Source organism: Solanum stenotomum, chromosome 11, assembly GCF_019186545.1.
Source record: "Solanum stenotomum isolate F172 chromosome 11, ASM1918654v1, whole genome shotgun sequence".
NCBI lineage: Eukaryota > Viridiplantae > Streptophyta > Magnoliopsida > Solanales > Solanaceae > Solanum > Solanum stenotomum.
Genome location: NC_064292.1, coordinates 3,133,046 through 3,159,855, shown reverse-complemented (window position 1 = coordinate 3,159,855; position 26,810 = coordinate 3,133,046). Strand labels below are relative to the sequence as shown.

Here is a 26,810-nt window from a genome sequence, read left to right as displayed (position 1 = left end):
TCCGTGCTTCACCACTGCAACCCCTCCCTAAGACCAGCTCAGAAAATCGGCTAAGTCTCAACCCACGGACAGACCCACGGTCCGTAGATCAAACCACGGTCCGTGGTTTGTGTCTGTGGATCGAGGCCCCCTTTACCCAGCCTCTAATGCAAACGACGGCCGACCAACACGGACCGTCGTTCGATCTACGGTAGTGAGGGTCAGCAGTCAGTTAGATGAAAATTGTTGATTGGGTCAACTTCAAATGGTCTTAATTTTTAGCAAAAAATGAATTAGGTGTCCCATGACCTATTGTAAGATAGATAATTGAATCTTCTTTTCAATGTCACCAAGTTTGCTAAAATCCGACCTCCGAGTAAAAAGTTATGCTTGTTTTAGTGAAACCCTATCGGGCAGACTTGATCGACGACTCCAATCGACGGACCGTAGATTGATCGACGGCCCATAGGTCCAGTTCGTCGATCACTCCGACAGCAGTTAAGTCAGCAGTTCGTGAATTTTTTAAGTTTTTTGAAATCAAGTTTACATATTTATGTAAAATATATATAGTTTTTTTTATAGTGAACGAGTAAAAATGAAACGAAGGGGAGGGTGTTAAAAATGGTTTAAAAAAAGGAAAACACAGACATTATCTTAAATGACTTATTTTAAGATATAAGCTAACGTTTTCTTTTTTCGCCGTTTTATTTAATGATTATTATGTGTACCAAGAAATATAATATATGTTTTCAAATTATTTTATGTATAATAGTATATATTTTTGAATTATTGTCACGTGCAACACATTCTTGTCCTAAAAGATGATTATAAATAAAGTTTGATATATAGTGATTTGTGGACCCTCAAAAGGCATTTGGGAAAGTTGTGGTTGTCGATTATTTTCTATCTTTTTATGATTTTTGTAGCTCCTTTAAAAAAGATAATCTCTCCGTTTTTTTATATGTTATTATTACTATAAATAGTTGGTCTATAATATTTGTCAATTTTATAAAATCAATGTATAAATTACAATATTCTTTCTATTATACCTTGATAGTTCATTAATCTTGAAGATAGACATTTAACCAACCTAGGTAAACTAATAATTAATTAATGTTCACTGTAATTACTTACATTGATTAATTATTTTCACCATTGCATTACTCTATAACATCTGATTTCGAAAAAGAAATCTTAACAAACAAATTTAAAATAAGAGATGGATTTATTTATTATTTATTGAAAAGTTGACTTAAAAAAAATTAAATAAAGATAAAATTATAAATTTACTTAGTTTCTTAATGCAATTGAAATATAAAAAGGAACAGAGGAAGTATTTAATAACTTTACTTATAATAATATTTACCTAAATTAACTTTTTTTCCCTTTAAATATCTCATTTAATTAACACTCCACTAGTTTAAGTGCTAAGGGTAAACTTGGAAGAAGAAAAAAAGAAAGTAAATGACTTCTTATATTTAAAAACATTAAAGATTTGGAATAAATTTTTAGTTTGTCCAAACGACTAATATTTGGGACCGAAAGGAGTAATGCGTGTGAGGGGTGTAATGTAAACAATCTACCCTCACACAATCATAACTGTCCTACTGACTAATTCCATGTAGCTCAAACACATAATTTATAGGTCACACATAGTGGCAGATCCAAAATTTTCATTAAACAGAGTCAAAATATGAAGACGTAAACACACGAAGAAGTAAAAAAGGGAGTTCAATATGTACTATATATACATCAAAATTAATTTTAACCATAGCGTAGATTTCCGTCGAAAACGGTTTAGACGGACCCTTAGCTGAACCTAACTCCGCCCTATCACATGGAGACAACATTACAGTTGCTCCAAGACTCTTATCCATTATCCATTTTTATGTCCCTAATATATAAAATCAGCTATACACACTAAGCAAATATCTTCAATCACTTTAACAAACAAAAAAATGTCTGTTCTTGCTATTCTCTTCATTTCTCTGATATTATCAAACTTCAGTAACAAAACTGAGGCAAAAACATTCTCATTTAAAGAAACAACTATTGATGACATTCATAAGGCTTTCAAGCAAAACAAACTTACATCAAGACAACTTGTTGAGTTCTATCTAAGTGAAATCCAGAGATCCAATCCAATTCTAAAAGGGATCATAGAAGTGAATCCAGATGCACTCATTCTTGCAGATAAAGCTGATCAAGAACGAAAAGCGAACGCGCCTAAATCACTATCTAGGCTACATGGTATCCCAGTTCTTGTGAAGGACAACATTGCAACAAAAGATAAGCTTAACACAACAGCAGGATCATTAGCACTTGTCGGATCGATTGTGCCACAAGATGCTGGTGTTGTCAAGAAGTTGAGGAATGTTGGTGCTATCATACTTGGCAAGGCAACTATGACTGAATGGGCTGCTTTTAGAACTACAAACTTGCTAATGCCTAATGGTTGGAATGGTAGACTTGGACAAGCTCTGGTGAGTCATCGGTAAAATAATAAGAATTTAAGTTATATACGCTGATGGTATAAAGATTATTCTACCACTAGTGATTTTTTAACATGTGATTGTCGATAAGTTACCATATTTATTACTACCTCTGTTTCAATTTGTTTGTCTGGTTTTCACTTCACATGGAGTTTAAGAAAGTACAGAAGATATGTAGAATGTACCAAAATGTATTTTAATCTTGTGGTCTTAAACATACCAAAATGTACTTTAATCTTGTGGTCTTAAACATAACAAAAATGAATATGTTATCGGACTAGTTCCTTGTTATTATTGTTTTTTCTATGTATGCTATGTACTGCTTTCCATAGCACTATATTTCGTTGTTGTTACTGTTTTCAATTATGTTTTCTCTTTTCAAACTGTTTTGAGATGTTTTTATTTGAGCCGAAGGTCTATCAGAAACAACCTCTCTATCTTTATGAGGTAGGGATAAGGTCTACGTGCACTCTATCCTCCCCAAACCCCATTAATAATTTGGTGGTTTTTACTCATATTCTTACAGGATCCTTATGTAGCAAGTGCATCAGGATCAAGCACGGGTTCTGCAACATCAGTAGCAGCAAACATGGTAGCAGTATCATTGGGGACAGAAACTGCAGGCTCCATTCTATCTCCGTCAAGTGCTAATTCTGTTGTTGGAATCAAACCAACTGTTGGCCTCACTAGCAGGGCAGGTGTAATCCCAATTTCACATAGACAAGACACTGTAGGGTACGTAAAAACTAAATCTTTTAATGTTTTTCTCCCTAGTAGTACTCTCGTCCTAATTTACGTGACATAGTTTGACTCGACACGTACTATCAACTATAGATTGGCTGAAATTGGAACTATTTAGACTGAAAAACATAGTGCTAATACCTAAAATCTGTAAACCAGATACCTACTATATGCCAAGCAGCAAGGAAGAAGTGTAACAAACGAGAGTCATTGAAAGTAACATATTGGTAGATCAGTCGGCCAAATTAACCATGAACGGCTACAATATTATAAGTTTTTTCACTCTTGACAGAATATGTAACATTCATTCGAAGATTTGACTTTTCTGTTGGCTTTTGAAACTTGCAGTCTTAAAACATGTTATAACATTTTTGTGGCTATAGAAACTTCTTATTAAGGGTAAAACGAGAAATATAAAGTAAAATTCCGGATAAAGAATTGTGTCATTCTTCTTGGAACGGACTAATAAAACACAGGTCTCATGAACTAGAACGGAGGGAGTACATTAGAGATGCAAATTTGCAAAGAACATGGTAACAAACATGAACATAGAAAATGTTCACACAATCTTTTAAAAATTTATTTGGCATAGAACAGGCCAATCTGCAGGACAGTAACTGATGCTGTTGAGGTTCTTGATGTCATCGTTGGCTTTGATCGAGATGATTTCCCAGCAACTAAGAAGGCTTCCACTTACATCCCACATGGTGGATACCGACAATTTCTTAAGGCTGATGGGCTCAGAGATAAAAGACTAGGAATTTCAAAGGACTTTTTTGATTCTAATGATATCAAAACTTACCAACAACATTTTAACACCTTAAGGTAATCTTTTCGTTTTTCAACTGCATTTCTGTATGTCATAATACACAGATAGTCACTCAAAATTGGTCTCAACTGACAATTAAACACTCAAATTTTTGGAGTGCGCATCTAGACACCTCAACTCGTCCCTAGTGTGTCTCGTGGACACCCGATGCTGACATGGCACATAAATATATGAGGTGTCTAGATGATCACATTGTAAGTTGGGAGTGTTCAATTGACACAATGGATCGATGAGTTGATGTGTCTAGATGTGCATCCTCTAAGATAGAAGTATCTAGTTACTAGTTGAGGCCAAGTTAACGTGTCTACTGATGTATTATGCCTTTCTATAGTTTAGTTTTACTTGATTTCCTAATAGAGACAAACTTCTGTTCTGGGATAAAACAATTTGAAGGCAAAAAGGAGCAGTGTTAGTTGACAACCTGGTAATACCTTACCCCGACTTGGTCTACAATGCTATTGATGTTGCTCAAAACATAGCACTTTCTGCTGAATTCAAGATGGACCTAAATGCATATCTTAAACATTTAGTCCACACTCAAGTTCGATCCTTGGCAGATGTTATAGCCTTCAACAAGATTTCACCTCCGGTAAGTATTAACCGATCAATTAACTGCGCCTTGATACTAGACAAAGTTGAGATCAGTTATACGAATCACTGTAACCATTTGATCATATTAGGTATCTTTACACAAATAGTTAGACTGTTCTTTTCCGTTATACGTAGATTATACACTGTTATTAACATATTATACTATATACTATAAATCTGCCGACTATTTTTAGTTTAAGAAATTTCGTTCTTTTTGTATATCATTGTAGGAAAAACTCAAAGAATATGGTCAAGATATAATGTTGGAAGCTGAGAAGACAAATGGAATAGGGAAATTGGAAAGGGAGGCATTGAGGAACATAACAAAAGCATGCAAATACGGGTTCGAGAAGATGATGAAAGAAAATAAGATAGACGCGTTGATGTCACCTGGTGCTGACATTGCTGACCATCTCGCGATAGGAGGTTATCCAGGGATCAATGTACCAGCTGGTTATGATAAAACTGGAACTCCATTCGGAATTTCATTTGGAGGACTAAAGGGTTCTGAGCCAACACTCATTGAAATTGCATATGGTTTTGAACAAGCAACACATATCAGGAAGCCCCCTCCTTCACATCCTCAATAGGTATTACACATTTGATTCAATGTAGAATGTCCAAAATGATGTGTTATTATTAAGTACAAAATGTTGACAGACGAAAATAGTCATATAATAATGTCAATGAGCTTTTATATCTTCTAGCCTCTCTAGTTAATATCTAGCAAGATTCATACCTTTGAAATTATTATGTTATCCATCTTTCTCTTAATCCATCGAAAACCATAGTAGTTCGATTGAAATGTGATTCGTTAGTAACTTCTCACAATTTCATATTTTATGGAATGTTATGCCTGAGGAATTTCCTGTTTAGCCTCTATCTTGGCGTTATGGTTAGTCGTCAATTACAGATGTATTTCTGCTTACTTATCTTATTTTCCCTTTAATATAGTCTTTGTGCATGATCTTGGGTTGACTCTATTCCTAGGACATGAATTCAGTTTTTTTGCTTTCTTGCAAGAGATAATGGTAAAAAACACAGCTGATTCCTTTTCTTACCTGAATGATAGTGATAGTTCAGATAGGAAAAGGGAACAACTGATAGTTGGGGGTATGAAAAATCGATAGTTCATGTGTCTTTTTGATTATTTACTCTTCTTATATTAATAATAAACACACATCAGACATATATCAGAAAACCTTAGTATAAGTCATGTCATATTTTTATTCGATACAATTTTTGGAACAAATGTTTCATTTATACAATTCAGCAATGCAATGAGAAAAAGGAGAGTAGTAGTCAGTGAGTTTTCTTCATTCACACTCACATGAACTGGGAGAAATGCAAATATCCCTACTTAATTTTGGTTCTTAGGCGAAAAACGTCACTCTTCAGCTATTTAATTGTTGGATTTCATCTTATTGCTGATATATAGGCCAATTCCAAGAACCAAAAGAGCAATCAGAGTCATATTCATCAATTTCCTTGGCATCTTCAGCTTCTCAGCTACAACAGCTGCAGTTCCAATATATGCATCTTTATCAAGTTTACAGGCATAACTCGGTCTATTTCCATCTTCCACAGTGCTACTTGCACCAGTATTCTCAGCAGGTGTTTTTTCTGCGAGATCTTTAGCTTCTTTTGTGTTTGGTTCTTCCATTTCAGACTTGTCAGCATTAGTAGCCTGATGTTTAGGCAATTGTTCTGTTGGTGATGGTGTTTTTTCGTCTTTTGTTTGTTCTTCGTCTTTCTTCTGAGGCGTTGATTGTGGCTCGTCTGCTGGTTTTTGTTGCCATTGAGCATCAGATGTTGGCAGTTCTTGACCTTTGTTCTCTGATGAAGTTATCCGTTTTGGTTGTTTGACATGAAGAATTCCATTTTCAAACTTTGCACTGATTTTCGTCTTGTCGCAATTTTGTGAAACAGGGAAATCCTTTTGAAATCTAAGCCATTTGCTCTCAGCAACAGGCCTTTGTCCCCTGATCTTCAGGACTCCTGTTCTGGTCAGTTGAACCCTCACTTGCTCCTTTTTGAAACCTGCAGAATTTCAACATGACAATAAATGTAAAAAAAGACCATAATATAAGATACATTGAAATGTTATGTTGCTCGGACTCTTCAAAAATCTGTCCGTTTTTAGAGAATCCAACACAGATGCAGCAAATTTTTTGGATGGTCCAAGCAACAAATGTGACATTTATATCCTATTATGTCATCTGATATATTTGTGCTAAGGACATATAGTCCGTCAAGTGTGTGTCGGATCCTCCAAAAGTACCATATGCAACAACAATTTTGGAGAGTCCAAGCAACATAGCGTATGACAACATGAAACTATAAGGAAATAAACTTCGAGACTGACTCAACCTCAAAAGCTAATAAAAATCACTCCAAACACAATATAAGGAGACGACAACTCATTCCCTGGATCGAAAAAAAACAGTAAAAAGAAGATCACCTGTGAGATCAAGGAGAAGAGTATCAGAGTCTTGTTCTTGCACCAACTCTGTAGTTGGCACAAAATCTTCATAAGTTTGATTTGGTGCAGCTCCCTTTGAATCCATTTTTTTTTTTTGCTAATATATGAAATTTGTAATTTCTTGTTATAAACTTTGCTCTTGTTTTTTTTTTTTGAGGTGTTAGTACATAAAAGATTGAATCAATTGTGTTATTATATATATAAGAATTTTGTTAAGAAACTTTTTTTTGAGATGCTTAAGGCTGTTTTCTTTCAATTTAGATATTTCTTAACTTATTTTCATGCCTTTCTTTTGTCTATAGATTTCTTGGTTTTGGTTAGCTTAGAGTTTTCTTCTTGAATAGGTAACCAAATATTTGAGAAATTAATTTAAAAAGAGACTTGAAATTAACCACATGTCATAATTATTTGATAATTTTTTAATAATAATTGCACTTTTGGTCCCTTAAATAGTACTAAATTCTTGTTTGGTCCTTGTAGTATTTAGGTAAACATATTTTAATTAGTTAACACTTAATAAACTGTAAAATTTGTCAAGTTTACTTTTAGTCTTTTAGACAATAAGTGTTCATATCAATTAATTAAATATTAAAATGTATCTAACCAAAAATGGGAGCTATTGATTACCAATGTAATTACATCCACCAATAATCATCCATCAACAACTATATATCGGAAAAACTGCATTAATATAAAGTGATTTTGAAATAATTTTTTGGTATGTATAATTTTTTTGAAATTGGTAATGTTAATTTTTTGGTATGTATAATTCTCTGAATGCAAATGCAAGTTCAATTAGCAACGTCCTCTTAACATTTCAATGAGGCAGATAAAGCAATACCTTCAAAAGTTTGTTTTCAGAGGCTGTGTTTTCATGCAGTTTCTCAACTTAGACAAATCCTTCATTTCCTTAATAGGATTATTCATACTTATATCTTTATACGTATAATCTGCTCTAATTTCTAGTGATATGTTCAACACAGAAACACAAATTTGTTAATGGTAGTTGAAATGAGAACTGTTTATGCAAATGATAAAGGCATAAAATCAATAAAAACATCAATTCTGGAACAATTGAGCTAGAAATGATCACCTAATGAGTACAAGACTCATTATTACCAAAATAATAGTTTTCATCTAAGTTGCTGGGACTCGGGTGTGGGTGTACGATACGGGTGCAGATCTAGAGGTCAGATTTTTCATGATCTAATTTTTAAGATTCATGGATGTGGATCCATGTATGGATACGGATGCGGGGATTCACCTAAACATAATTAAAATATCTAAAAATAGCATTATTAAACCTAAATTGTGAGACATTAAGTGGAGAACTTGAGGAGAATCCTGGAAGGAGATTAAAGGAAAAGAAGTGACATATAAATTTCTATATAAAACGTATTTCATTTTCTTCAATTTCATCTTAGCTTTTGCATTGATTATAGAAATCATTAAAACGATCCACACTTTCCCCATCGATTTTGGTCAAAGTACCCAAAATTGGTTGACCAAATCGGACATGACTCCCACACCCACATCCATTCGTGTTGACACGGGTGTGGCACTAAAAGTAAAGAGTCCGGACAGCTATCCACTATTTTCATTCTTTATCCAATGCCTCACCATTCCAAAAAAGTAACAACGTAGCATCACATGACACAAGAAATTACATTAACACAAATAACGAAGGCATAATAAAGCTCAACCAATATTTCAATTCTTGGACAAATTTGAGCAACAAATCATCACCTAACAAGAACTAAACTCCTAAGAACAAAAATAACTCATATTTCTCCTCATTTTCTTTAACCAATTTCTCACCAATTTAAACAAAACACAATGATACCATAGATGCAGTCTAGCAACAATTCTTACTTTAAACTGAACAGCAAATGATTACTTGTTGGATTAACTCATATATACATTGACAACCTAAATTTTCATATTATAATTGTAATTTAATCTATGAAAAAGCATCAAAATTGGCCCTGAACTATGCGAAATAGACCACTTATACCTTTGGTTACATTTTGGGATAAAAAATGCCCCTACCGTTATCCTAGGAGACCACAAATACCTCAAGAGTTAACACCCCAAATTTCTAGTGACGTGGCAGGCCACGTGGGACTAATCCTTCCACCTAAGCATTGCCAACTATGATTCACTACAAAAGGACTAGACCTTTAGCGGCAACAATAGTTGCCACAAAAGTCCAGAATATCGTCACTAAAGGTTTTTTAATATTAAATTCTGATTTTGTGTTTTTTTTTCTTCATTGTTTTTAAAAAACCAAAAATGATATCGATTAAGGAGGAATTTGAAGACACTATATGTTTTATTTTTATATCATATGTAAATGTATAAAATGTACAATGATGCTTTGAATCGAGAAGTAATTTTGATGATTTTCGTAATAATATTGGATGTTTTTAATATTGATAGTTCAAGTTATTTATTTTAGAAAATTAGGTTGCAGCCGAAATTAATTATCATATTTTTTGTTGAAAAAAATAGGTTTTTACTAGCAAATGATTGTTGCAGTTTTAGTCCCCACTAAAAATCACTCATAACCTTTAGTGACAATATTTCGGGATTTGCTAACTATTGAGGGTATTTGTGGTCTCCTGAGATAAGGGGGGGAGGTGGTATTTTTTATCCCAAAATATAATGGAGGGTATAAGTGGTCCATTTCGCATACTTTAAGGATATTTTTGACCATTTTCCATTTAATCTATCAAATCAATTGATTTACCCTATTTCACTCCACCATATAATGTTTGCTATGAATAGCTACACAATTATCTATGATACTAGCCGCAATGACAGAGCAATGACTTTCACTAAAGGTAATCAAAATATAAAGAAACACATAAACGAAGAAGTCAAAGATATTCAACAACTACTATACAACAACAAATACGTCTCCCGTCCAAAACAAGTTGAGGTCAGTTATATGAATCTCTACTTCATTTAAGCTCATTTCATATCCTATCCATACAATGTACAAAAACAACAACAACAATGTAATTCCATAAGTGTGGTTTGGGTAGAGTCGGATATACGTGAACTTTAACCTTATGCAATGTAATGCAGAAAGGTTGAAGGAAAAAACACCATTTTTGCTAATGGGTATGTTTCAGATAAGCAATGAATCGATCGTACATGTATAATACCCAAAAAAATAGTGAAAGCCACTCTTTGCGCCAACCTGACAATTAAAAATGGACAAAGCGAGTATTTTTTTTTCTCAATTTATATGATATTTTTTAATTTCGAGAATCAAACAGCTACTCGATCGTGAATTTGGGGAGTGAAATTTTTAAATTTTTTGAAATCAAGTTTATATATTTATGTAAAACTAAATTCACTGCAAGTGTTGCACGTGTAGGTTAAGTCTTGAGATCCCTATACACGAGATATTTTATCTTTTATGTATATTTTAGGCTTTCAACATATCAATATGTATTTAATATTGCACTACGTCATACAAAGTGAATGGCCAATCTATTTGCCTTCTTGCTTGTTGGGCATGTAGTGACGAACGTCGTATTCTTAAATTGTTATTAGGCAATTTGTTAGTAAGTAATTGTGCACGAAGTAACAGTTTTTCCTCTTAGTTATGTCTTGTCATGAACTCTATGTTCCCTTTTAATATTTGAAATTCAGTGTACCCTGTATTTGAATAACTTTATATACACAAAAGTAATGTTTTCTATGGTAGTTGTCTCGTGTTTTTCATATCGTCTTCTCTTCCACCAAACCTAAGAATTCGTCCAATATAATTTTCATTAGCTACATGTGTGATGTATGTTTTTTCCTGTTTTATTTCTTACAATTTTGGTATTAATCAAATCTCACCTAATACTTTCTTGTAGACAGTATTTCTTGTATATGTCCTGGTGCATCAATCTGGTTGTTCGGACATGACCTGCACTTTTTTTGTTGGCATAGATATTCATCTAGATAGTGCAACGTATAGTTTGTCATGCGAGAAAACATGTTGTGGTAGGAGGAACATTTGATATCGTTTGACCTTTAGCTTTATTTATCATCATTGCAAAAACATAGACATATTGGAAACTGTTTCCGAATAAATTTGAAAGGGTATCCTTCATTTTTGCAGGGGGGATTGTGGTGATAGTTGTATTGTTGGAGTAAACACCTGATTTGTGGCATATTGACTTGTTGTTTTTTTTTTTTGCTTGTATGGTATTCTCGTCAAAGCCTTTACAAATCAACCATGTCTCTTACATAAGCCATTTGAGGGGTCAAGTTTTCTGAGCAGCATGATGGGCGCATTTTCTTTCAAAACAAACCTAATGCATAAAATTAAAAGAATCATAATTTGTTATGTATATGTAATTGTGTAATTCTTTTCTTCTCTTTTGTGCTATGAAGTATCACAATAAGATAACTAATAAAGTTAGGATGAATTAGATAACGTACCTATGCGGCAGAGTCCATTGGGCATTAAGGTGTTAGGTATAAATACAGATCATATCTTTACTGAGGTCGATTCTATGTAGTCTTACACGCTGCAACCTAGTATATATTTAGCCGCTTCAAATAGTATCACTCGGGCACGTTGTTCTCCACCACACACTTCAAGTCGTAAGCAATATCTGTTTAAAAAGGGAAAGAAGGGGTGGTTATAGTTGTACTGTTGGAGTAAACATCTGGTTTGTAGCATATTAACCTATTATTTTTTCTGCATGTATGACATTCTCGTCAAAGCCTCTACAAATCAACAATGTCTCATTGCATAATCCATTTGAGGGGTCCAGTTTTCTCAGCAACATGATGGGCGCATTTTCTTTCAAAACTAACCTAATGTGTAAAATTAAAAGAATCACCAAATGTTATGTATATGTAATCATGTAATTCTTTTCTTCTCTTTTGTGCTATGAAGTATCACAATAAGATAACTATACAAGTTAAGATGGATTAGACAATGAACTTATGTGGGGGAGTCCTGTAACACCCCGTATCCGTAATAGACCAAAAATGCAGATTCTGAGAAGTTGCAAGTGCAACCCACGGTTGTCATCCACGGACCGCAGGTTAGACCACGGCCCGTGGATGGTGGTCCGTGCTTCACCACTACAACCCCTTCCAAAACCTAGCTCAGAAAAATTGGCCAAGTCCCGACTCACGGACAGACCCACGGTCCGTAGATCAGACCACAGTCCGTGGTTTGTGTTTGTGGATTGAGACCCCATTTACCCAGCCTCTGATGCAAACTACGGTAGACTAGCACAGACCATCGTTCGATCCATGGTCCGTAAGTCTGACCGTAGATGAGGTTTAGCAACCAGTTAGCTGAAAATTGTTGATGGGTCAAATTCAGATGGTCATAACTTTTAGCACAAAAGGAATTATGTGTCCCATGAACTATAATATGATATATAGTTGAATCTTTTTTCCAATGCCACCGAGTTTGCTAAAGTCCGACCTCCGAGTTAAAAGTTATGCTCATTTTAGTGAAGCCCTGTCGGGCAGACTCGACCGACGACTCCAATCGACGGACCGTCGATTGACCTACGGCCTGTAGGTCCAGTCCGTCGGTCACTCCGACAGCAATCAAGTCAGGGGTCTTTTGGTCTTTTCCTATTTCGATTAACCCCTTAGATACGTTGTTTAGACCCTTAATCATGAGGTTTTGGTTAGTTTAAGCCTAGAAACATAACTAGAACTTACCTAAGTCAAATCATTAATCAATACTTAGAAAAATTAGAAGCAAGAGAGGAGAAAAAGGCCAAGAACCCTAGTTCAAGAACGCAGCAAGGTTCCATCAGTTCCTACCCCGAAATCGAAAGATTTCTCCGTAGAATTCGTCACCAGGTATGTGGGATTTCACTAGTGGGTTCCTTTCGCCCATTAGGTCCCTATAATTCAGTCAGTTTCTTGATTCCCTTATTATGAATAGACCTAGGGTTTTTAGAATTACAGCAGATCATCATGAATTTGTTATTTATATGTTCCAAATCAGATTATCGTGTTATTATATCGTTTCTCGTATGAATTTCAAAACCCTAGCTATGTATTTCTTTAGTTCTTGAATTACACATGCTAGGTCAGATATCTCAGCTATTCAGTCATACATGCCTCATTTATTAATGCATCATTATCAGATTAATTGTTGCATTCTCAGTTTGCATGTTCAGTTTTGAGCTATCCAGTATTTACAGAAATTCAGTCATAATCAGTTAACCACTTAATTCATTGGGAGTAGTATAATACCGAGTTGGACTAGGGTTCGGCGTACCCATATAGTCCCAGAACTACGAGCCACATAGGTGTAAGTCCCCTCTATGGGCAACATCAGTTTAGTGATCACGCCAGCATGCCTCTATAACTCTGGCAGGGTATATTGGGTCCTCTTGATGGGGCGTATACATCGGTCTCCACATTTAGCTCATGTGGTTTTATGTCGGTTATTAGTGGCTCCCATAGTTCAGTTAAACTCTATTGCATTAACCATATTTCAGTACAGTCAGTTTTCAGTCTCAGCATGTTATAAATTTAGTCATTGCATCAGTTAGATCAGTATTCAGTATTTTTCAGTATATATATCATGTTCAGATTATATCATTGCTTAATTGCTTTGTTCAGTTATATGTTATTTCAGTTTTACTCTATCCTGCATGCTGAGTACCTTTCAAGTACTGACGCATACGTGCGCTACATCTTCTCGTGATGTAGGTTCAGGTTCTCAGCATCTAGATCACGCTTAGATCGGTTCCCGATCTTCAGTTCAGCAGTATCAGTGGTGAGTCCTCATTCTTTGAGGACTAGTGACATTTTTATCTTTATCGCTTTTAGTCTTTAGTTTCAGTTTTGCTAGATCTAGTTGGGTTATGTCCCAACATTTCTAGTCAGTTTAGAGTCTTATTTCAGACATAGTTAGATTCAGATTAGTATTGAGTTAATATCTTTTGTATTAAACTCTCCCAATTATAGTATATGGGTATTCCCCATCTTTTCTTTGTTTATGATTTTAACTTCCGCATCAGTTATTTTTATTCATGTTAATTATAGTATGCTCAGATTATGCCAGCAGGGTTAGCTTGAGATCACTTGTGGTCCTAGGTCCCGTGTCCGCGTCTCAGGGGTAGCTCGGGGCGTGACAAACTTTGCATCAGAGCACTAGGTTTAAGAGTCCTAGGATGTCTAAAAAGTCGCACTAAGTAGAGTCTTTTTCATGGGTGTGAAGTGCACCACATCTAATGAGAAGGAGGCTACAAAGTGTTTTAGGAAAATCTTCACCTTCTTGTTACCCTAATCGTGCGTAAGGTGTGATCTAATTCCATTCTAACTCGATGTTCTACGTTTCAGTGATCATGCCTCCTCGTAGATTTAACGCTAGGAGAGCTAATGCCAGGAACGCGAACGCAGCTCCTCCAGTCCCAGGTCAGGAAATTTCAAATGCAGAGTTTGGCTCAGAGCATGGCCAACCAGAACAACCAGCGGGTTCAAGCTCCTATGAATGCTAATGTTGGGTCAGCCGCAGCTAGGGTGAGAGACTTTGTTAGAATGAACCCTCCAGAATTCTTAGGGTCGCAAGTTGGAGAAGATCCCCAAAACTTCATTGATGAGGTCAATAAGATCTTTGAAATGATGCAGGTAACTAGGAATGATCGGATTGAGCTAGCTTCTTACCAACTTAAGAATGTGGCTCGTATTTGGTATACTCAGTGGAAGGATAGTAGGGGTACGAATGCAACTCCTATTACTTGGGATTGCTTTAGTGAGACTTTTCTGGATAGGTTCTTCCCTATTGAGTTGAGAGAGGCAAGGGCCCAAAAGTTTATGAATTTGAGGCAGGGTAACATGACTGTTCAGGAGTATGGGCTCAAGTTCAACCAACTCTCCAGGTATGTTCCTCACATGGTTGCTGATTCTAGGGCACAGATGAACAAGTTCTTGTATGGAGTGTCAAACTTGGTTAAGACAGAGTGCAGAAATGCTATGTTGTTGGGAGATATGAACATCTCTAGGCTCATGACTCATGCTCATCAGGTTGAGTGTGATAAGCTTAGGGAACAGGCCAAGGAGAACAAGAAGGCTAGAATAGGCAACTATGACTACTCTCAACATAAATATGGTGGTGGTAATCGTTCGCAACAGAAATTTCCAGCGCCTTCATCAGCTAGTGTTCCATCTCCCAGGTTCCATAACTAACAGAAGGGTAGGACGTCAGGCTCTAAGTCTCAGGATGGTGCTTCAGGTACCAAACCATACCCTACTTGCCCTAAGTGTGGTAAGAACCATTCGGGCGAGTGTCTTGCTGGGAAAGAATGATGCTTTGGATGTAGTCAGTCTGGTCACAGGTTGAAGGATTGTCCTTCTAGACAGGGTCAGAGAGGAAATGGTAGAGCTCAGTCTACTACTACTACAGCACCAGCAGGTCGCCCGACTCAGCATGGTAACTCTTCTGGTACAGGTGGCGGACAGCGCCAAAACAGGCTCTATGCTCTTTAGGCTCGGCAGGATCAGGAAGGTTCTCCTGATGTGGTCACTGGTATGTTACGAGTCTTTGATCTTGATGTTTATGCATTGTTAGATCCAGGGGCTACTTTGTCTTTTGTAACTCCTTTCATAGCAGTCCAGTTCAGTGTTAGTCCAGAAAGTTTCTCAAAACCTCTCTTAGTCTGTACTTCAATTGGTGAACCAGTTATAGCTAGACAGGTATACAGAAATTGCCCTGTCATAGTTTCTCAGAAAGTCACCTTGGCAGATCTTGTAGAGTTAGAAATGGTAGACTTCGATGTCATTCTAGGCATGGATTGGTTACATTCATGTTATGCCTCAGTCGATTGTAGAACTAGGATTGTTTGTTTTCAGTTTCCAGATGAACCAATCCTAGAATGGAAGGGTATTAGCTTAGCGCTTAAGGGTCGATTCATTTCTTACTTTAAGGCCAGAAAGATGATCTCTAATAGTTATCTCTATCATCTAGTTCGGGTTAAGGAATATAGTTTTGAAACTCCAACTCTTGAGTCAATTGCAGTGGTTAATGAGTTTTCAGAAGTGTTTCCAAAAGATCTTCCCTGAGTTTCTCCCGATAGGGAAATCGACTTTGGAATTGATCTACTTCCAGATACCCAGCCTATTTATATCCCTCCTTACAGAATGGCTCCAGCTGAGCTTAAGGAATTGAAAGAGCAGTTGACAGACCTTCTATATAAGGGCTTCATCATACCTAGTATTTCGCCATGGGGTGCACCAGTGTTGTTCGTAAAGAAGAAAGATGGTTCTCTCAGAATGTGCATTGACTATAGACAGTTGAACAAGGTCACAATAAAGAATAAGTATCCCATTCCCAGGATTGATGACTTGTTTGGCCAACTTCAGGGTGCTAGTCATTTCTCAAAAATAGACCTCAGATCGGGTTATCATCAGCTTAAAGTCAGAGATAGTGACATTCCGAAAATAGCCTTCAAAACTCGGTGTGGTCATTATGAATTTGTAGTCATGTCATTTGGACTAACCAAATACTCCTGTAGCTTTCATGGATTTGGTGAACAGAGTGTTCAAGCAGTATTTGGACTTGTTCCGCATCGTCTTTATTAATGATATCCTCATTTACTCTAGGAGTGAGGAAGAACATGCAAGTCACTTGAGAGTGGTTCTGCAAACTCTCAAAGATCACCAGTTATTTGCGAAATTTAACAAGTACAAGTTTTGGTTACAATTAGTTGCCTTCCTTGGGCATATTGTGTCTAGTGGAGGAATTTGAGTAGATTCCCAGAAGATAGAAGCAGTGAAACAATGGCCCAGACCTACCTCTGCTACAGATATAAGAAGTTTCTTAGGTCTAGCGGGTTATTACAGACGGTTCGTGGAAGGATTTTCATCCATAGCCTCACTATTGACTAGGTTGGCTCAGAAAAAAGGTTAAGTTCCAATGGTCAGATGATTGTGAGAAAAACTTTGCAGAACTGAAAACTAGGTTGACTACAGCTCATGTCTTGACTCTACCAGAGGGTTCAGATGGTTATGTGATTTATTGTGATACGTCTAGAGTCAGCCTAGGTTGTGTGTTGATGCAGCGATATAAGGTTATAACTTATGCTTCCAGACAGATTAAGGTGCATAAGAAGAATTAACCAACTCATGACCTCGAGCTAGCAGCAGTGGTGTTTGCACTCAAGATTTGGAGACACTACTTGTACGGTGTTCATGTAGATGTGTTCACAGACCATAAGAGCCTACAGTATGTATTCACCCAGAAAGAGTTGAATCTTCGCCAGAGAAGGTGGCTTGAGTTCCTCAAAGATTATGATATGAGCGTGCATTACCATCCAGGTAAGGCAAATGTAGTAGCAGATGCTCTTAGCAGATTATCCATGGGTAGTGTAGCACATGTTGAGGAAGAAAAGGAGCTAGCAAGGGATGTTCATAGACTTGCTCGCCTAAGAGTTCGCCTTATGAGCATATCAGATGTTGGTGTAACGGTTCAGAATGGGGCAGAATCTTCTTTGGTAGTGGAAGTTAAGGAAAAACAAGACAATGATCTGATATTGCTCGAACTCAAGGGTGCAGTCCATCAACAGAGCGTTGAGGTTTTCTCCCAAGGGGGAGATGGTGTGCTTCGCTACCAGGGTCGATTATGTGTTCCTTAGTTGGATGAGTAGGTGAAGCAGCCTTGATTGGGCCAGATTTGGTGTATGAAGCTATGGAGAAAGTGCAACTTATTATAGATAGACTTAAGACTGCCCAAAGTCGCCAGAAGGCTTATGCAGATGTGAGAAGAGGGGAACTAGAGTTCCAAGTTGATGATTGGGTTTTCCTGAAAGTGTCACCTATGAAGGGGGTGATGAGATTTGGCAAGAAAGGAAAGCTCAGTCCCAGATATGTAGGCCCTTACCGGATCTTGAAAAGGATTGGTAAAGTGGCTTATGAGTTAGAGTTGCTAGCAAATTTAGCAGCAGTGCATCCAGTCTTTCACATTTCACTTTTGAAGAAGTGTGTGGGTGATCCAGCATCTATAGTGCCATTAGAGACTGTGGCTGTAAAAGATAGCCTTTCTTATAAGGATGTACCAGTTGAGATTCTCGATCGTCAAGTTAGAAGGTTGAGAAACAAAGAAGTCGCTTCAGTCAAGGTTTTGTGGATGAATCAATCCGTAGAGGGAGCTACTTGGGAAGCAGAAGCAACCATAAAGTCCAAGTATCCTCACCTCTTTCCTTTCGAGTCCACTCCAGCATGAGGTAGTAGTTCTTCTTTAGTTTTTCAGTTATTCATGCGTAAATTTAGTCTTAGAATCATGTTCCTTCAGTTGTACTTACATTTTTAGCATATTTGCATGTTATTGGAACTCAGTTCAGTCAAAAATTCAGTTCTCAGTGTTTAGTGGTAGGGATTGCAGCCCTTTCCCTCCATTTCAGCTAGTTTAGTCTTCATTCGAGGACGAATGGTCCCAAGGGGGAGATAATGTAACACCCCGTATCCGAAATAGACCAAAAATGCAGATTCTGAGAAGTTGCAGGTGCAACCCACAGTTGCCATCCACGGACCGTAGGTCAGACTACGGCCCGTGGATGGTGGTCCGTGGCTCACCACTGCAACCCCTTCCTAAACCTAGCTCTAGAAAAATCGACCAAATCCCGACTCACGGACAGACCCACAGTCCGTAGATTAGACCACGATCTGTGGTTTGTGTCCGTAAATCGAGACCCCCTTTACCCAGCCTCTGATGCAAACTACGGTAGACCAGTACGGACTGTTGTTCGATCCATGGTCCGTAAGTTTGACCGTAGATAAGGTTCAACAGCCAGTTAGCTGAAAATTGTTGATGGGTCAAATTCAAATAGTCATAACTTTTAGCACGAAAGGAATTATGTGTCCTATGACCTATGTTATGATAGATAATTGAATTATCTTTTCAACGCCACTGATTTTACTAAAATTCGACCTCCGAGTAAAACGTTATGCTTGTTTTAGTGAAGCCCTGTCGGGCAGACTCGACCGACGACTCCAATCGACGGACCATCGATTGACCTACGGCCCGTAGGTCCAGTCCGTCGGTCACTCTGACAGCAATTAAGTCAGGGGTCTTTTGGACTTTTCCTATTTCGTTTAACCCCTTAGATACGTCGTTTAGACCCTAAATCATGAGATTTTAGTTAGTTTAAGCCTAGAAACATAACTAGAACTTACCTAAGTCAAATCATTAATCAAGACTTAGAAAAATTAGAAGCAAGAGAGGAGAAAATGGCCAAGAACCCTAGTTCAAGAACGCAGCAAGGTTTCATCAGTTTCAACCCTGAAATCGAAAGATTTCTCCGTGTAATTCGTCACCAGGTATGTGGGATTTTACTAGTGGGTTCCTTTAGCCCATTAGGTCCCTAGAATTCAGTCAGTTTCTTGATTCCCTTATTATGAATAGACCTAGGGTTTTTAGAATTACAGCAGATCATCATGAATTTGTTATTAATATGTTCCAAATCAGATTATCGTGTTATTACATCATTTCTCGTATGAATTTCAGAACCCTAGCTATGTATTTCTTTAGTTCTTGAATTACACATGTTAGGTCAGATATCTCAGCTATTCAGTTATACATGCCTCAGTATAGAAGAAGAAGAAGAAGAAGAAGAAGAAGAAGAAGGAGGAGGAGGAGGAGGAGGAGGAGGAGGAGGAAGAAGAAGAAGAAGATGGTTTAAAATGAGAGGAAGTCCCTCTATTTATAGTCAAAAATTGGTAGTATGAACAAATGTTTTTTTGTGTCTTATCTGAAAAACCATGACCTTTCCGAGAAGTCACAACACTTTGGAAAAGTCACAACTTTTTGAAAAAGTCACAACTCTTTGGAAAAGTCACAACTCTTTGAAAAAGTCACAACTCATCGAAAAATTACAACCATTTGAAAAGAGTCGCAACTTATCGAAAAAGTCACAAGTCAGCGAAAAAGTCACAACCTAAGTTAGGGATATTATAGTAATTTAACATTCAAGTTAGGAGTTCATGCTTTTAAGGTAATATAGATAGATATATGTAGTATTTCTTTTTTTTATAGTGAACGAGTAAAAATAAAGGGGAGGGTGTTAAAATTGATTACAAAAAAAGGAAAACACACACATTATCTTAAATGACTTATTTTAAGATATAAGCTAACGTTTTCTTTTTTCACCGTCTTTTTCAATGATTATTACGTGTACCAAGAAATATAATATATGCTTTAAAATTATTTTATATATAATATATATTTTTGAATTATTAGTCATGTGCAACACATTCTTGTCCTAAACGATGATTATAAAATAAAGTTTGGTAGTGATTTGTGGACCCTCAAAAGGCATTTGGGAAAGTTGTGGTTGTTGATTATTCTCTATCTTTTTATGATTTTTGTAGCTCCTTAAAAAAGATAATATCTTCGTTTATTTTTATATGTTATCTTTATTATAAATAGTTGGTCTATTATACTTGTTAATTTCATAAAATCAATGTATAAATTATAATATTCTTCCTATTATACTCTTGATAGTTCAATAATTTTGAAAATAGACATTTGACCAAACTAGGTAAACTAATAATTAATTAATGTTCACTGTAATTACTTTATACATTGATTAATTATTTTCACCATTGCATTACTCTATAAAATCTGATTTTTTTATTTATCATTTAATGAAAAGTTGACTTCAAAAAAATATTAGATAAGGGTAAAATTGTAAAGTTACTTAGTTTCTTAATGCAAGTGAAATCTAAAAAGATGATATATAAAAAAGAATGGAGGAAGTATTTAATAGCTTTACTTATAATAATATTTACCTAAATTAACTTTTTTTTCCCTTTAAATGTCTCATTTAATTAACACTCCACTAGTTGAAGTGCTAAGGGTTAACTTGGGGGAAAAAAAAAGTAAATGACTTCTTATATTTCAAAACATTAAAGATTTGGAATAAATTTTTAGTTTGTCCATACGACTAATATTTGGGACCGAAAGGAGTAATGTGTGTGACGGGTGTAATGTAAACAATCTACCCTCACACAATCATTACCGTCCTACTGACTAATTCCATGTAGATCAAACACAAAATTTATAGGTCACACATAGTGGCAGATCCAGAATTTTCACTAAACGGAGTCAAAATATGAAGACGTAAACACACGAAGAAGTAAAAGGGAGTTCAATATGTACTATATATACATCAAAATTAATTTTAACCATAGTGTAGACTTTCGTCGAAAACGATTTGGACGGACCCCTTGTTTGTACCTGACTCCGCCCTATCACACGGAGACAACATTACAGTTGCTCCAAGACTCTTATCCCTTATCCACTTTTATGTCCCTAATATAAAATCAGCTACACACAGTAAGCAAAAATCTTCAATCACTTTAACAAACAAAAAAAATGTCTCTGATATTATCAAACTTCAGTAACAAAACTGAGGCAAAAACATTCTCATCTAAAGAAACAACTATTGATGACATTCATATAGCTTTCAAGCAAAACAAACTTACATCAAGACAACTTGTTGAGTTCTATCTAAGTGAAATCCAGAGATCCAATCCAATTCTAAAAGGGATCATAGAAGTGAATCCAGATGCACTCTTTCTTGCAGATAAAGCTGATCAAGAACGAAAAGCGAATGAGCCTAAATCACTATCTAGGCTACATGGTATCCCAGTTCTTGTGAAGGACAACATTGCAACAAAAGATAAGCTTAACACAACAGCAGGATCATTAGCACTTGTCGGATCGATTGTGCCACAAGATGCTGGTGTTGTCAAGAAGTTGAGGAATGTTGGTGCTATCATACTTGGCAAGGCAACTATGACTGAATGGGCTGCTTTTAGAACTACAAACTTGCTAATGCCTAATGGTTGGAATGGTAGACTTGGACAAGCTCTGGTGAGTCATCGGTAAAATAATAAGAATTTAAGTTATATACGCTGATGGTATAAAGATTATTCTACCACTAGTGATTTTTTAACATGTGATTGTCGATAAATTACCATATTTATTACTACCTCTGTTTCAATTTGTTTGTCTGGTTTTCACTTCACATGGAGTTTAAGAAAGTACAGAAGATATGTAGAATGTACCAAAATGTATTTTAATCTTGTGGTCTTAAACATACCAAAATGTACTTTAATCTTGTGGTCTTAAACATAACAAAAATGAATATGTTATCGGACTAGTTCCTTGTTATTATTGTTTTTTCTATGTATGCTATGTACTGCTTTCCATAGCACTATATTTCGTTGTTGTTACTGTTTTCAATTATGTTTTCTCTTTTCAAACTGTTTTGAGATGTTTTTATTTGAGCCGAAGGTCTATCAGAAACAACCTCTCTATCTTTATGAGGTAGGGATAAGGTCTACGTGCACTCTATCCTCCCCAAACCCCATTAATAATTTGGTGGTTTTTACTCATATTCTTACAGGATCCTTATGTAGCAAGTGCTGATCCATCAGGATCAAGCACGGGTTCTGCAACATCAGTAGCAGCAAACATGGTAGCAGTATCATTGGGGACAGAAACTGCAGGCTCCATTCTATCTCCGTCAAGTGCTAATTCTGTTGTTGGAATCAAACCAACTGTTGGCCTCACTAGCAGGGCAGGTGTAATCCCAATTTCACATAGACAAGACACTGTAGGGTACGTAAAAACTAAATCTTTTAATGTTTTTCTCCCTAGTAGTACTCTCGTCCTAATTTACGTGACATAGTTTGACTCGACACGTACTATCAACTATAGATTGGCTGAAATTGGAACTATTTAGACTGAAAAACATAGTGCTAATACCTAAAATCTGTAAACCAGATACCTACTATATGCCAAGCAGCAAGGAAGAAGTGTAACAAACGAGAGTCATTGAAAGTAACATATTGGTAGATCAGTCGGCCAAATTAACCATGAACGGCTACAATATTATAAGTTTTTTCACTCTTGACAGAATATGTAACATTCATTCGAAGATTCGACTTTTTTGTTGGCTTTTGAAACTTGCAGTCTTAAAACATGTTATAACATTTTTGTGGCTATAGAAACTTCTTATTAAGGGTAAAATGAGAAATTTAAAGTAAAATTCCGGATAAAGAATTGTGTCATTCTTCTTGGAACGGACTAATAAAACACAGGTCTCATGAACTAGAACGGAGGGAGTACATTAGAGATGCAAATTTGCAAAGAACATGGTAACAAACATGAACATAGAAAATGTTCACACAATCTTTTAAAAATTTATTTGGCATAGAACAGGCCAATCTGCAGGACAGTAACTGATGCTGTTGAGGTTCTTGATGTCATCGTTGGCTTTGATCGAGATGATTTCCCAGCAACTAAGAAGGCTTCCACTTACATCCCACATGGTGGATACCGACAATTTCTTAAGGCTGATGGGCTCAGAGATAAAAGACTAGGAATTTCAAAGGACTTTTTTGGTTCTAATGATATCAAAACTTACCAACAACATTTTAACACCTTAAGGTAATCTTTTCGTTTTTCAACTGCATTTCTGTATGTCATAATACACGGATAGTCACTCAAAATTGGTCTCAACTGACAAGTAAACAGTCAAATTTTGGGAGTGCACATCTAGACACCTCAACTCATCCCCAGTGTGTCTCGTGGACACCCGACGCTGACATGGCACATAAATATTTGAGGTGTCTAGATGATCACTTTGTAAGTTGGGAGTGCTCAACTGACACAATGGATCGACGAGTTGATGTGTATAGATGTGCATCCTCTAAGTTAGAAGTATCTAGTTACCAGTTGAGGCCAAGTTAATGTGTCTACTGATGTATTATGCCTTTCTATAGTTTAGTTTTACTTTATTTCCTAATAGAGACAAACTTCTGTTCTGGGATAAAACAATTTGAAGGCAAAAAGGAGCAGTCTTAGTTGATAACCTGGTAATACCTTACCCCGACTTGGTCTACAATGCTATTGATGTTGCTCAAAACATAGCACTTTCTGCTGAATTCAAGATGGACCTGAATGCATATCTTAAACATTTAGTCCACACTCAAGTTCGATCCTTGGCAGATGTTATAGCCTTCAACAAGATTTCACCTCCGGTAAGTATTAGACGATCAATTAACTGCACCTTGATACTAGACAAAGTTGAGATCAGTTATACGAATCACTGTAACCATTTGATCATATTAGGGATCTTTACACAAATAGTTAGACTGTTCTTTTCCGTTATACATAAATTATAGACTGTTATTAACATATTATACTATATACTATACATCTGCCGACTATTTTTGGTTTAAGCGTTTCGTTCTTTTTGTATATCATTGTAGGAAAAACTCAAAGAATATGGTCAAGATATAATGTTGGAAGCTGAGAAGACAAATGGAATAGGGAAATTGGAAAGGGAGGCATTGAGGAACATAACAAAAGCATGCAAATACGGGTTCGAGAAGATGATGAAAGAAAATAAGATAGACGCGTTGATGTCACCTGGTGCTGACATTGCTGGCCATCTCGCGATAGGAGGTTATCCAGGGATCAATGTACCAGCTGGTTATGATAAAACTGGAACTCCGTTCGGAATTTCATTTGGAGGACTAAAGGGTTCTGAGCCAACACTTATTGAAATTGCATATGGTTTTGAACAAGCAACACATATCAGGAAGCCCCCTCCTTCACATCCTCAATAGGTATTACACAATTGATTCAATCTAGAATGTCCAAAATGATGTGTTATTATTAAGTACAAAATGTTGACAGACGAAAATAGTCATATAATAATGTCAATGAGCTTTTATATCTTCTAGCCTCTCTAGTTAATATCTAGCAAGATTCATGCCTTTGAAATTATTATGTTATCTATCTTTCTCTTAATCCATCGAAAACCGTAGTAGTTCGATTGAAATGTGATTCGTTAGTAACTTCTCACAATTTCATATTTTATGGAATGTTATGCCTGAGGAATTTCCTGTTTAGCTTCTATCTTGGCGTGATGGTTAGTCGTCAATTACAGATGTATTTCTGCTTATTTATCTTATTTTCCCTTTAATATAGTCTTTGTGCTTGATCTTGGGTTGCCTCTATTCCTAGGACATGAATTCAGTTTTTTTGCTTTCTTGTAAGAGATAATGGTAAAAAACACACATGATCTATCATTTCTTCGCGAGTTTCACACCCAACTATCAATTGTTCCCTTTTCTTACCTGAACAACAGTGATAGCTCAGACCTGATAGTTGGTGTGTGAAAAATCGATAGTTCAGGTGTCTTTTTGACTATTTACTCTTCTTATATTAATAATAAACACACATCAGACATATATCAGAAAACCTTAGTATAAGTCATGTCATATTTTTATTCGATACAAATTTTTGAAACGAATATTTCATGTATACAATTCAGCAATGCAATGAGAAAAAGGAGAGTAGTAGTCAGTGAGTTTTCTTCATTCACACTCACATGAGCTGGGAGAAATGCAAATATCCCAACTTAGTTTTGTTTATTAGACGGAAAAACGTCATTCTTCAGGTATTTAATTGTTGGATTTCATCTTATTGCTGATATATAGGCCAATTCCAAGAACCAAAAGAGCAATCAGAGTCATGTTCATCAATTTCCTTGGCATCTTCAGCTTCTCAGCTAGAACAGCTGCAGTTCCAATATATGCATCTTTATCAAGTTTACACGCATAACTCGGTCTATTTCCATCTTCCATAGTGCTACTTGCACCAGTATTCTCAGCAGGTGTTTTTTCCGTGAGATCTTTAGCTTCTTTTGTGTTTGGTTCTTCCATTTCAGGCTTGTCAGCATTAGTAGCCTGATGTTTAGGCAATTCTTCTGTTGGTGATGGTGTTTTTTCGTCTTTTGTTTGTTCTTCGTTTTTCTTCTGAGGCGTTGGTTGTGGCTCGTCTGCTGGTTTTTGTTGCCGTTGAGCATCAGATGTTGGCAGTTCTTGACCTTTGTTCTCTGATGAACTTATCAGTTTTGGTTGTTTGACATGAAGAATGCCATTTTCAAACTTTGCACTGATTTTCATCTTGTCGCAATTTTGTGAAACAGGGAAATCCTTTTGGAATCTAAGCCATTTGCTCTCAGCAACTGGCCTTTGTCCACTGATCTTCAGAACTCCTGTTCTGGTCAGTTGAATCCTCACTTGTTCCTTTTTGAAACCTGCAGAATTTCAACATGACAATAAATGTGAAAAAAAACCATAATATAAGATATATTGAAATGTTATGTTGCTCGGACTCTTCAAAAATCTGTCCATTTTTAGAGAATCCAACATAGATGCGGCAAAATTTTTGGATGGTCCAAGCAACAAATGTGACATTTACATCCTATTATGTCATCTGATATATTTGTGCTAAGGACATAAAGTTCTTTAGTTGTGTGTCTAATCCTCCAAAAGTACCACATGCAACAATAATTTTGGAGAGTCCAAGCAACATAGCTTATGACAACATCAAGGAAATAAACTTCGAGACTGACTCAACCTCAAAAGCTAACAAAAATCACTCGAAACATATAAGGAGACGACAACTCATTCCCTCGATCGAAAAAAACAGTAAAAAGAAGATCACCTGTGAGATCAAGGAGAAGAGTATCAGAGTCTTGTTCTTGCACCAACTCTGTAGTTGGCACAAAGTCTTCATAAGTTTGATTTGGTGCAGCTCCCTTTGAATCCATTGTTTTTTTTTTGGCTAATATATGAAATTTGTAATTTCTTCTTATAAACTTTGTTCTTGTTTTTTTTTTTTTTTTTT

At 36.2% G+C, this 26,810-nt stretch overlaps 5 protein-coding genes across 9 annotated transcripts in view; 3 read left to right on the top strand and 2 right to left on the bottom strand.

The window, feature by feature from the left end:
- LOC125843816 (probable amidase At4g34880) overlaps window positions 1-26,810 on the top strand; it is a 36,241-nt gene that overhangs the window by 7,391 nt on the left and 2,040 nt on the right. The window contains exon 6 of one of the 3 annotated variants that reach the window (XM_049523021.1): window positions 25,616-25,780. The exons of 1 other annotated variant lie outside the window; for it this stretch is intronic. The gene's annotated coding sequence lies outside the window, so the exon portion shown is untranslated. Of the gene's footprint in view, window positions 1-6,070; window positions 6,107-25,615; window positions 25,781-26,810 lie in introns of those variants that run through there. One more of the 3 variants, XM_049523023.1, reaches the window with a different exon arrangement.
- LOC125843818 (probable amidase At4g34880) overlaps window positions 1,916-26,810 on the top strand; it is a 26,935-nt gene continuing 2,040 nt past the window's right edge. Inside the window, exons 1-6 of one of the 3 annotated variants that reach the window (XM_049523025.1) lie at window positions 1,916-2,462; window positions 2,998-3,206; window positions 3,810-4,037; window positions 4,435-4,630; window positions 4,863-5,222; window positions 25,616-25,780. In XM_049523025.1, coding sequence (XP_049378982.1) covers window positions 1,938-2,462; window positions 2,998-3,206; window positions 3,810-4,037; window positions 4,435-4,630; window positions 4,863-5,222 — 1,518 coding nt within the window. In that variant the 5' untranslated portion in view covers window positions 1,916-1,937 and the 3' untranslated portion in view covers window positions 25,616-25,780. Of the gene's footprint in view, window positions 2,463-2,997; window positions 3,207-3,809; window positions 4,038-4,434; window positions 4,631-4,862; window positions 5,223-6,070; window positions 6,144-25,615; window positions 25,781-26,810 lie in introns of those variants that run through there. The other 2 variants (XM_049523027.1, XM_049523028.1) reach the window with 2 other exon arrangements.
- LOC125843822 (inactive protein RESTRICTED TEV MOVEMENT 2-like) lies at window positions 5,942-7,249 on the bottom strand. The gene is made up of 2 exons (XM_049523032.1): window positions 7,094-7,249; window positions 5,942-6,672 (listed from the first exon to the last, which is right to left on the bottom strand). The coding sequence occupies exons 1-2, from the start codon at window positions 7,197-7,199 to the stop codon at window positions 6,035-6,037; spliced, it is 744 nt and encodes a 247-aa protein (XP_049378989.1). The 5' UTR covers window positions 7,200-7,249; the 3' UTR covers window positions 5,942-6,034.
- Window positions 21,469-25,780, top strand: LOC125843819 (probable amidase At4g34880). Its single transcript, XM_049523029.1, has 6 exons — window positions 21,469-21,974; window positions 22,510-22,724; window positions 23,328-23,555; window positions 23,953-24,148; window positions 24,380-24,739; window positions 25,616-25,780. Exons 1-5 carry the CDS (start codon window positions 21,474-21,476, stop codon window positions 24,737-24,739), a joined length of 1,500 nt encoding a protein of 499 aa, XP_049378986.1. The 5' UTR covers window positions 21,469-21,473; the 3' UTR covers window positions 25,616-25,780.
- On the bottom strand, window positions 25,379-26,760 carry LOC125843821 (inactive protein RESTRICTED TEV MOVEMENT 2-like). The gene is made up of 2 exons (XM_049523031.1): window positions 26,628-26,760; window positions 25,379-26,217 (listed from the first exon to the last, which is right to left on the bottom strand). The coding sequence occupies exons 1-2, from the start codon at window positions 26,731-26,733 to the stop codon at window positions 25,580-25,582; spliced, it is 744 nt and encodes a 247-aa protein (XP_049378988.1). The 5' UTR covers window positions 26,734-26,760; the 3' UTR covers window positions 25,379-25,579.

Excerpts from the sequence above, each read along its gene's own strand:
- LOC125843822 (XM_049523032.1), bottom strand. The coding sequence starts at position 7,199 with ATGGATTCAAAGGGAGCTGCACCAAATCAAACTTATGAAGATTTTGTG. Across the intron at positions 6,673-7,093 it reads TCTTCTCCTTGATCTCACAG|GTTTCAAAAAGGAGCAAGTG; the intron begins GTGATCTTCTTT and ends GAAATTCTGCAG.
- LOC125843819 (XM_049523029.1), top strand. The coding sequence starts at position 21,474 with ATGTCTCTGATATTATCAAACTTCAGTAACAAAACTGAGGCAAAAACA. Across the intron at positions 21,975-22,509 it reads GTAGACTTGGACAAGCTCTG|GATCCTTATGTAGCAAGTGC; the intron begins GTGAGTCATCGG and ends ATATTCTTACAG. Across the intron at positions 22,725-23,327 it reads CATAGACAAGACACTGTAGG|GCCAATCTGCAGGACAGTAA; the intron begins GTACGTAAAAAC and ends GGCATAGAACAG.
- LOC125843821 (XM_049523031.1), bottom strand. The coding sequence starts at position 26,733 with ATGGATTCAAAGGGAGCTGCACCAAATCAAACTTATGAAGACTTTGTG. Across the intron at positions 26,218-26,627 it reads TCTTCTCCTTGATCTCACAG|GTTTCAAAAAGGAACAAGTG; the intron begins GTGATCTTCTTT and ends GAAATTCTGCAG.